This window comes from Pteropus vampyrus, unplaced genomic scaffold, assembly GCF_000151845.1.
Source record: "Pteropus vampyrus isolate Shadow unplaced genomic scaffold, Pvam_2.0 Scaffold41, whole genome shotgun sequence".
In the NCBI taxonomy this organism is placed as follows: domain Eukaryota; kingdom Metazoa; phylum Chordata; class Mammalia; order Chiroptera; family Pteropodidae; genus Pteropus; species Pteropus vampyrus.
Window position 1 is genome coordinate 2,917,306 of NW_011888822.1, and position 11,600 is coordinate 2,928,905.

The 11,600-nt window shown below is 39.0% G+C and overlaps 1 protein-coding gene across 9 annotated transcripts in view; it reads right to left on the reverse strand.

Annotated features, from left to right (window-relative positions):
- Nucleotides 1-1,894: 1,894 nt before the first annotated feature.
- The window catches only part of CADPS (calcium dependent secretion activator), a 470,394-nt gene continuing 460,688 nt past the window's right edge, over nt 1,895-11,600 (reverse strand). For 4 of the 9 annotated variants that reach the window (XM_011358441.1, XM_011358442.1, XM_011358440.1 and 1 more), the window contains 2 exons: nt 6,410-6,514; nt 1,895-3,133 (listed from right to left, as the gene is read on the reverse strand). In XM_011358441.1, the coding sequence (XP_011356743.1) occupies nt 2,954-3,133; nt 6,410-6,514 (285 nt within the window). In that variant the 3' untranslated portion in view covers nt 1,895-2,953. The remainder of the gene's footprint in view (nt 3,134-6,409; nt 6,515-11,600) is intronic. The other 5 variants (XM_011358446.1, XM_023529673.1, XM_011358445.1 and 2 more) reach the window with 3 other exon arrangements.

An 11,600-nucleotide genomic window follows, 5' to 3' on the forward strand; every position in this document is an offset into this window, starting at 1 on the left:
GTGGTATAGTCATTCATTGGAATACTATAGAGTAGAGAAAAGAAATGAACCACAGATACACCATCATTCTAATATAGAGCAATAAGAAGCCAGACACGAAAAGTATATACTGTGATTCTAATTACATAAGAGTTTAAATTCAAATCAGGCGGTGGTTATCTCTGGCAAGTAAGGAGGAGGTAGAGATTGGGAAAGGGGCCTGGGCATGGGTATGTCTGGAGTGCTTATTATGTTCTACTTTTTGACCTGGTGGTTATTCCATGACTATGTTCTGTGTGATAAATCACTGAGCTGTATGCTCAGGATCTGTGCACTGTTCTAAATGTATGTTGTATTTTAATTAAAAAAATAACAAAAAGGGGAAGAATAGAAAACTTAAGATTCTGTCCCAAAGAAATAGAAAATAAAGATCAAGATACAAAAACTCTCTCCTTCCCAGCTCTGAGATTGTGGCAAAGACAACGTGAGACTTAACCTTGGTCAGTCTTTCTCTCTGATCTCTTCTGATGTCATTTTCTTCTCCACAGCCCTCCCTCCAGGGTAGCCATACTGGGGATGCTGCTCAACAGGACCCTCAGTTTAAGACTGCCGTGAAATCCCCTTTTGAAGGGTTATTTTTAACCTTGGTTTTTGGAAACAGTATTTTCTGACTTGCTTCTCTTTATGCCTTTTGGGTCATGTCTTTTGGTTAGTTATCTAACTCATTCAAGCAGCTCTCCTCCAGGGTTCCTAAGCATTTTTTTTTTTCCCTTTTTCTAACTCCTGTATACTGGGCAGTTGCCCCCTCTTTATTTTGCTCATTTTTGGTTTTTAATTGTTGCAGAAACTATGCTTTAGCTTTGCAATTTAAAACATAATTAATACAATTATTATTTTTTTAAATTCTGGCTTCACCACACTAACTTAACTTTGTGCCATTGGGCAAAGATGTTTTCACACTTGAATGATCTATCCCCACCATTTGTATCACCAGTCTAGGCTAGTATATCTGGGTTAATGTTTCTATATGGAGTTGTATAACATGATCGGCAAATTACCTTAACCTTTCTGACTTTAATTTCTTATCTATCATGAGAACAATCATAGTCCTCTCCTCTTAAGTTTGTTGTGAAATTTAAATGAGATAATACATGCAAAATGCCTGGCATAGAATAACTTCTCAATAAATGGGAGTTATTCTTACAATCCCCCTAAGGGCTGGAAGTACTGGTGATTTACACCTACAGACCTCAAGGATTAAACAAGGGTGGGACATACTATTTAGAAGGGTTGATTTGTAGAGAAAAACTGGTCCTATTGGAAAAGCAATCATTTCTCTAAAGCCTCAGTCAGCCCCAAGGGAAGGTTGCCCTGATTTAGTGACAGAAACAGATAAAATAGATACAGCTACAAAATGTTTGATTTCTTTTGAACCTAGGTGGCTATGTTGCTGACAAGGACTGGGGAATGAGAAGAGTGTTCCATATCTTAGAGAATCTTGTAAAATGCTTTAACAAATATATAAGAATCATATATAATTGGCACACGCTTTGTTTGAATGCAAACACTGCTGTTAAAGTGGTGCTTAAAAACAGTTTGTTGGCCTTCTCTTCGTACAGGAGAAACATTTCTCTCGTTTACACTACTTTCTTGCTTAGCAAACCCTTATTTATCCTATAATGCAAGCGTAATCTGCCCAACATGTCCAAATGCCCACAGATTCTGAATTAGTGGAGTCTGAATTCACAAAATTTTAGGCTGTCTCTTGTCAAGACAAGCATCAGAAAACTACCCACTCCAACAGCTCCGAGAACACGTGAAGAAATTACTTCTCTCCTCCTCTTTTCCATCTCTTCTTGCTTTGTGCATTTCAGTTCTGGCTTTCAAAGGAGACAGGAAAAATGATTCAAAAGTGTATTCTTAGGACATTTGAATAATTATTTATTGAGAAGCCACAGTTTCCCACACTTTCATAACTGTAGGCTTTATATAAGGCAAAAGCAAGATGGATCCACTACTTTACACGGAAAGAAATAGCTCTGCAAAGGACCCCAGGGTCCCGCAGTTACAGATCAAAATGCAATGTACATGACAGATATAAAAAACAGTGTGGAACAAAATAATTTAAATTATGGTTACAATCTACTGAAGGAAATATCCATATCTTGTTATAAACACATTTATAGTCTAGAGTGGTAATTTAAATATTCAGGTTTTTTTTTTTTTACATACACGGTTATTGAAACATAAAAGCAAAATATAACATGTAATAAGATAAACTTGGATAGAAGACAGTTGCTCTGAACTGTGCTTGATGTTAAGTCATGATAGGATCACCTTTGCTGTGGCAATTGAGAGGAACAATCCATTGGTATGAGCCATCCTGTTTTGGCTAACTATATGGATAAATAAATGAAAGGATGGGTTAACAAGGACACCAGGGGTTCAGTTTTTAGCTTTAGGGAAACAGAAAAAAACAAAAGTTGGTTGTCACAGCCTTGCCTTTCATTTTTTAAAAAACAAAGCAGGTCTATGTGTCTTAACTAAATTAATTTATATTGTAGTCATTTAAATAACTGGCATCCACAAACATGAAACAAAGAAGTGAAAGTACTTGGTATACTCGCCCTCACATCCATTTACTGTCAATGCATACACAGTACATTAATGAAGCATCATTTAACTTTGCTGATAACAGGGACACGCCTAGCAGTTGGACTATATATTCTCCATGAACAGTATTTAAAGAATGGTGCTCCATATTGCTTGTAAACATATAGACATGGGTCAGGAAATGGTGGATTTGAAGGTCATTTGCTAATCTTGATACCACATAGCTAAAATGGCAACTGTATTGGTAAACATCTCATGGGCATGGTAATTGACAGAAAATTCCCTAATGGGGTTAACTAACAGACTAAGGACATGCACTGATTACAGGACTCTGTCCTAGAGGACGTGAGGCCTGAGCATTCTAATCATCTTCTTCGTCTTCCTCATCGCTGTCCTTCATGCTGATCCCCTGCAGGCCCCCACCCTCGCTCACTGATGCTGTGGCCTCCTCTACAGTAAGACGGTTCCGGATGGTTTCATACGTCTTGCTGTTTAAAGTTGAGTCCAGGACTCCTTGCAATCGGAAATCCCTATAGGTTTTCTAAGGAAGGAAAAGATGCAGTGATAAGGGAGGTCTCATTTCCATGAAGGGGAAGGAAAGGACAAAAAGCAAGTGTGGGTATGAAAACACTGGCCTTCACCTAAGTGTCCCACTTTAAGCGTGGTCAAATGAAGAGCCATCATGCTCAGATTTCACTTGTACTGAAAACTGAGATTTGTTGAATGACAGAAAATGAGAAATCGTGACAGGATAAACTGTATTAGATGAGACAAAGCAAAGAACATAAGCTAGTGTTTATTCAGTTCCATAAAGGGAAATGATCCATAATTGTTTGGTTTTTTTTGGGGGTGGGGGGGTCTGGTTCTTTCTCTTAAGTTGTTATAATATATTATGATAGGCAGTGTAAGAGGCTATAACATATAAATAATGGATCAAGTGATATGGTATTTTATGATTTCTGTTACGGTCTGGTCTTTAGTATTTTTGAGGCTTGTAACTGCATATCCCTCTGTCTCATTCACAAGACAGACATATGTATGTTGGTATATGAAACCTATTAGGCGCAGCAACAATTATGGTGAAGATGGAGCGCTAATGCCGCATCAATATGTTGCAAGCATGTGACTCATTTCTTGTCTCCTTGGGAAAGAAGTGCATCTATTCTGTTCACAACTTCATGGTCTCAGGGAAGAAATTTGGCTCTTTTTCAAGAACAATGGTTTGGTATTACTGTACCACAGATTCTTTCTTTGTTCCTTCAGGCGATTTCTCTCGGATTTCCTTAGGTATCTCACGGACTGTTTTCTAGAAATCCTTTAGCGTTAATTGAACATGACCAGAAGCATCTGGCTGTTGTCTGCTTCATAAAAAAATTTATTGAAAAAGGTCTCTTTCTAACTACAACTCTTCTCATCACACTGCATATCATTTCAGCTACTGATTCTGCTGTCTGTTCTCCTACTGATATGGGAAACTTGCTAAGGGAGCAAGAGAGGGAATATTAATGGACTTCGATGCCACTGCTTCATGATTTCTGCTTTTCATAGTCCATCTAATGCAGTCATAGTGTCACCAGTCACAATGTCATTCCCTCTTGAAGGTCATATATTGTGATGACTGCAAAGTGAACTAGCAAATGCAGTTCAACTCAATGAAGTCCAATAATATAAGCCTATTGATAGGATGACTACATGTCCCCTTGGCCAGTTTATACTTGTTGTCCCAGCCTAATTTTTCACAGCACATTCTTTTCCTCTTATAAGTAATTTGGTTTTGAAGCTAAATGAAAAGATCGTTCTGATTATGGATCAAGATATAAAACTCTCTTAGGCTAGGTAGCTACCTGAACTGTATCTTCACCTTGAGGGGGAAGTATGGGAGGCTGAGTAAATGCAAGGTATGTTATATACTAGATATCCAGAAAATTAACTTGATTTATTTTGTACTTTTCAGTCAGCTGTTGTGCTGTCACTAAGCATAACATAATTGTTGCTAGAATATGATAGGAAAAAGAAAGGTAGAAAGCAACTGAATATTCTCCCTTTACTGACATTCTAGAGCAGAGTGCTCCCCAACTAGACCCTAATGGCCTAAGGGCAGGGACCATATCTAGTAATTTTTAAATCTTCCATCTTGTAATATACAAGTAGGAGCTCAACTAATATTTGTCTCATGCTGGATGGATGAACAAATGCTTGCTGAAAAATGAATGAATGGATGAATAAACGGAGCGGATGCAGAAGCAGGAAAGAAAGCCAATTATCTTTGGACGTTTGCCTTGGAGGAGACTCCGGGTAATGTACTTTGTAAAGGGGTGGTGAATTCTGCTTCATCCCTCTGTGCTATGGCACTAGTTAAGCTGGGCCCACTTTTGGCAAAAGTGAAGGGGTTCCTTTGGCAGTGACGTTTGTGTCCCTTCCCTGTGGTTCCTGTCTGTGTGTTTTTGGCAGAAGTCTAAGAATAAACCTCCTCTCCGACATATTTCTTTCTTAATAAAATATTACTAATTCCAACAATACCAAAACGGACCTGAAGATATCAGTAATGGGAAGGTATTTTAAAATATTAAAATTAATCTCTTCTTTTCATGTCTATTTAGTATGGTTGAAATAGAAATTCCCCAAAGAGTATTTATACCAGAAATTGTAATTCGGGTGGTCAAATAATAATGGATAGTGAGCTTGCTTTAAGGAACTGAAATAAAAAAAAAATATATGAAAAATAGGCTGGGTCCATAATCCAAGTGCATACATTTCTCTTTTAAGAACCACAATACACTGCTGTCTGTAACCTTTCCTGGGCAGACTCTTTGTGAGATCAAATGCAGATGATAATAATTCTCCTTAATTACACTCAACGGAACAGTAATTGGTTTTAAGTCAGCACTGGGGTAGAGGAGCACCTTCAATGAAATGGTGCTAATCCTAAAGAGACTAAGAAATGGGGTGTGGGGGGGGGGAAGGTGGGGAATAGCAAGAGTTGGGGGGGCGCTTTTGGCAAACTGTTAAAAAATAGAAATTCTGCTACGTTTTATTGTTAAAATATTTTAAAAGAGACTTTGTGCTTTGAATGAGATTTTTGCATACGAATGTTTTAAAACCCTCTATGGTGAAGCATCAAATGGAAACTGAAATGATCAAAAACGTATTTACCCCCTTCTGTGATCTTATTATTTCATGTAAACCACTGAGATTTCACGCTGAAATAATTATCATTAGTCCAAGGCGTACACACAAGAACAGGGGAAAAAAGCTACTTTCAGGGTATGTTATCTCACCTTTGTGAGCCTTTACATTGGATTGTACACACGCATTGTAAGAAAAACTACTTCAATTAACTGCGAGAACAATATTGATTTGCATCCTGATAATGATCACAGGACATATTTAGAAATAGCTGGAGGTAAATATTTCTATTAAATCAATTGTGGCAAAATTTTATTTAATTAAATCATAAATAAAATTGGTAATCGTTGTGATTAGCACAGTGGTACGAAAAGCCAGCTTTTGAAAGTCTAATGCAAAGGGTATGATGGCCCCTGAGTATTTTTACACAGCAAATACGTAAAGTATTTTTCCAGTCTACATAAAACATCAAATTCCTTTTTATTAAATTTTCCTTTGCTGTCGGAGTAATAAATTAACCGTGCATCCCAAAGTGATTTCATAGGTTTTTCTTGCATGAGGTACTGTTCTAGAAATCGTCTTGTTTTAAATGTAAACTAATATTCTTTGTGTTAACGAAGTTCTGCAGCTTGCCAATGAAATGTGTTTCAGTAAGCGATTTGCAAAGAAAACAATTATTTTTTTCTTTTACCTTTACCATCCTAATTAGTGTTTTCAACTGATAAATGTGAAGCTGTAAGTCCATCCGGTCGGTCAACCAGGTGCAGATCACATTCATGGAGCTGTTGTACCATTGCTGAAAAAAGAGACAAAAGTTCTCCAGCCAACACATCATGGAGTGTTTATAGAGCAGAGGGGCAACAGGCCACATCTGAGCACCCTACTCTGTTCCAAGAGGAAACAAAATGGTTAAAGAGAATTTGAGAGTCTAGAGATCATGAACACTAATCAACACAGAATCACAAGGTACCAGATGAGCCTAACAGAGATCGGTTTATACTTGGAATCTAAAACAGAACTCCTCCACTGCACACATCTCATGTACGATCAATTCGTACAGATCACTGTTTGTTCTTCTAATTCTTCTCTTTTGTTGGTTAATTTTACTCAGTTGAGATTCAGGTCACTGTTTCTTTCTTAATGCCATTGTCTTGGGTGCCCAGGAAGATGAGGCTTCGCCACTGAACTAATTGAAGTTACTTGCCACTTACCTTTTGAAAAATCCAGTCTTCTTCTGCTAAGGACAATTCCAAGAATCAGGCTGAGAGGCTTAAAAATTTAGGGCAAAGTTTACTTTCATTTACCTTATTGGGGTGTTCGGATAAAGACAATGAAGGAGAGTTTCTCTTTAAGGGCCAAATTATACTCTGGGCAGCTTATGTGCCCTTACGTTGGCTGTGCAATCTGTTTTAATCTTAACACCAAAAAATTATGGAAGATGAGAGAAAAAAAAACATCTACAAATGAGCTCATTTCAAGCTGTTGAAATCATACTTCCCCTTAAGGGGGTTAAATTTTGCTTCTTGTCTGTGAAAAATGCTTGAAGCTGTGTCACTTTAGACTGCCACCCCTGTGGTGCAGGAAGTCTCTGGTGCGGTATAATTTTGCAGTACTGCTCATATATTCATAAATCTCACTCGGAGACATATGAACAGTGTTATGAAGTGTCAGTATGAAAAAAAATCTAATCTTTTAAACTTCACCAGGTTTCATTACGCATTGCCGCTTATACCAAACAATTTACAAATAAAATGAAAAGGTGTGGATGGACCTATATATTTATTTATAGGGCATCTATATGAACTATGCACAGAAAAGATGTAGAAAGAGAAAAAGAGTGGTTAGAGAATCGAGATGCTGCATATTCTCATGCTAACCAACACACATACACACACATACACACATGCACACGCACACACATTGCACACCAGTGGGGATTTGAAAAGCATAAATAAAAACATGTTTCTGATGGTAACTCCACCCTTTCTCACCTAAAGATCATCCAAAATCAGTTTATGCCTAACACTCACAGTTTTTCTGAAACCTTGTTTCTGACTTAATTTCTTTTAAAAAAATTAATTTGGGTTTTTACTTGCAAGGTAGAACTGCCAAGTTTCACCTTGCAAGAAACGACACAGTCTCAGCCATGGCGTTCGGAAGCCCTCTTTGAAATCTTTCATTTCTAGGCTCCTTCCTCATCAGAGCCAATTGTGGCTCTCCTTGGAGCCCAGCCGCAGAGACCACGCTACCCCAGTCAAGGCAGCACTGCAGCCTCACAGCCAACTTCTGCTCTTTTAAAGATCATGAAGGCGAAACTGTCAGTTTTAGGAACCTTCTGTCCCTCCCCAGGGAGCAGGCCATGGGAGTGGGGAATTTTTCTTAAGATTTGCAGTTCACTCCCTGGAAAGAGGGGCTTCGCCCAGGTCAAACTGCTTCAGGCATGGACAGGTTTTCCCCTCTAAGAGTGAGAACATTTTACTGAAACTTTTTTTGCAGGGGTGGGTAGTGGCTGTTGGGGGGTGTTTTTGGCACCTCCTGCCTTGGGATTCTGGAGCTTTTGCTGTCACTTTATCTGGGTTTGTTAAGAAGGACTCCAGGGACAGGAATATCACTGGGTCACTGGTGTGTCCTCAGCCCTACTTTACTCTCAGCAACTGGAGGCGCTCTTGTGTTCACCTCTGGCCTCAAATTCCACATTTACTGGCCATATCTGACATGCAATCTAGGGGCTCAAATAATTCATTTTGAGAGTTATGAGCAATAATTTCTCCCTCCTCCGCCCCCTGCCCGTCCCCCCCCCCCCCCACCCCGCCACCTCCTTGGATCGAAAGATAACCTTCAAGAAACCCAGATGACCTCCTAGCCAAATCTATAAGCCCAGGGCCTCATGACGGGTGCATCTCAGGAACAAAAAAGAGGAATGTGGCACTCTGGCTTCTAGGCAGAGGTGGCATTTTGCTTTGGCTGTGACAACAGGCAAACCGGCGCTGGCTTATATCACTGCCAGCAAGCCTTGTGCAACGTGCCTTTTTCTCTTTGCTGAGAGACGTGCCACCTTTCAGGAAAAAAATAACGACCCCCACCCCTGTTTTATATAAGTAGTTCCCATTCTTGTAAATGGCTTTTGGGTAGTAAAAAATAAAAACGAAAAGGTAGAATACTATCAGTACTCTTTCTCTGCTGCTGAAAGGGCAGAGAGGTAGGAAATGCATATAGCAGTGGATCAGTGTATCACACTCACAGATTCCCACCCCAAGAGAACATGAAAGCCCTGGAACATCCACGCTTTTCCTCCTGGATCTCACATCTAGCAAAAGAAGTGTAAAAAATGTATGATGCCCCATTGGCTACACATTTAAAGAGGCAAAAGGGAGAAGTCACTCCTTTCCAAACCTTATGCTCAGTAGATGAAATTGGCGGCACTTTTGGATGCAGCACAGCGCTAACTTGGTTTTCCAGAAAGGAGCTTAAAGGCATTTGGTTGTCGGAGAAAGCAGGAGTCATTGCCTTCTAGAACTTTAAAATGTTAGAGGTGAAAAGGATCTTCCATAGCATCCTTTGAAGAAGAGGAAACAAAGGCCCGGAGAGGTAAAGCGACTTGCCCAAGGTCACAAAGCTGGCAATTCTCCAGGATCAGGCACTGTACTGAAATAGCTGACCCTCTAATTACTCCTTCCCAAGAGGCTACGATAACCGTATGCTGGTCATGAGAGTTGATCCCGTGCATCTCTTCCAAACTCCTCCTGCAGGGATAACACATTGATAAATAGAAATAGGCCATGGTGGGAGTTTTTACACCATGGAAATTGGCTAACACCACCATCCAGGGCATTCTCCCTCCCAGAAAGCTGATTGTTAAAACATTGGTCAGCAGACTACTGGGTGTCCGGGTTGTTCCTGCTTTTCCTTGGGCAGTTTACTGTGCTTATTAATCAGGTTTGGTTTATTTGAGATTGATGTTAATACAGCAGATTTGTTATGATTCTTCAAAAGAGGAAATTAATATAACATTTTTAGTTCTCCTCATTCTGTTTTCTCTTTGATTCAGATATGCCTTTTCCAGAGATAGCCTAACGACTGGGCACCAAAATTCTGGTAAACTCTTAGAAATAAAAATTGTGAGCTGATGACATGTATCAAGTATTTAAGTATAATCGTGACTTCTTTGCTGCCTCCCCTTAGTTCAAGTATATTAATTGGAAACATTCTAAGTAAGGTTGCTTTAATCCTAAAAAAACACACTGGAGAAATAAAATTCCCAGTACTCTGGACACCTTTAAAGTATGCCCTCTGGGAATAATTCTGTAAGGGTTTTGGAGTTGGAACCAAAAAGGACATCAAACATAGCTATGGCCTGAAGGAAAATGAGGCCCTTGGAAAGTTAGGAGTGTCTCCAGTTGTTGCAACCAGTTCTGAAGGCTCTAAGAGAAGCTGGAAGGCCGATCTAAAATTTTGCCATTAAACTCATTAAGAGCAGAGGCCTTACCTGTCTTTTGCTTGGGTTTGTGCTCTTGGGCGAGCTGCTTACATTTCTCAGAGACTCAGTTTCCCGATCAGAAAATGGGGATTAATCAGCTTTTCACAGGCTTTTTGATGACTAAATGAAGTAATGTTAGTAAAACTCTCATCACGATACTTAGCACATGATAAGGCCTCAATAAATGCTGCCACCACTATCATCATTACCATCACCATCACCATCATCTCTCCCCTCTTCTCTCTCTCTCTTTGTTTTCTCCCTTCTTCCCTCTCTCTCTCTCTCTATCTCTCTCTCTCCCCCCCTCCCTTTCTTTCCAAGAACTATCACAAAACAAGGGAGAAAGCAAAGCAAGTGACTAGGGAAAGCCATGTGGTCATGGAAGAAATGATTCATATTGGACTATCTCTGAAATTGTATATATATCTTAAAGGACACACGAGTAGCTCTTAGCAATGCAATTCTCTTGTAAAGTTGTTTTGTGGTAAATCATCACCCAAACCTACAAAATCATCCTACATTTTAAACTATACTGACATAGATTTAAATATTGGATTAAAAGGATTCAGACGAATAATGAATGATTTCTCAAACCCTGTGTGGATAAGTTACAGCATCAACTTAGGCTGGCCTCTTACTGGCTGGGTAAGCTCAAGCAAGCTACTTAACTCTCTGACTCTCAGTTTCCTCTTGGGGTTAATACCAGTACCTACGCCATAGGATTACTGTAAGTATTAAAAGAGATAATTACATAAAGTACCTAGCAGAGTGACTGTCATATAGTAAGCACTCAATAAAATTTAGCCACGATTGTTGTTATTATTCTCAGAAATATAACAGACATAGGTACTTTCAATATATGACACAAAGAAATTTCAGGTTTTAATTCTACTGTAAACTTAGGTAATTAATATGAAGATATACTCATATCACACATTCTGCCCTGCAAACACACAGACTTCATGCAGAGAAATCCTTACACATAATATGTCTCTTCTGTAATATCAGGGTTCACTATGGCCAAGATTAGGGTGAAGCAAGTGAGGTGGGATCTTATAAGTGCAGAATTGGATATTGTCTTTAATATTTTGATATTTTGTTGATCATGGATTGTTTTGCATTAATTCTGATTTTTAAAAATGTTGTGTTAAAATATTATTTATCTTGATTACTATATTTCTTGGAACTGAAAAATTCCCAAATTTTGCAACTGAGAAGTGACTCACATACCTCTCCCTAGTTTCCACCCATGGTGGGTTCACTGTTTCCCTGGAAACTTTATCTTTTGGAAAGGCTGCAGGGTTGAGGGATAAGATAAATAATTCACACCTCATTGGACAATAAGTTCACAGAAAATGGACTTTCACTTAGATTTGGATAATCCCTAATCAGCAAGATAGAGTGT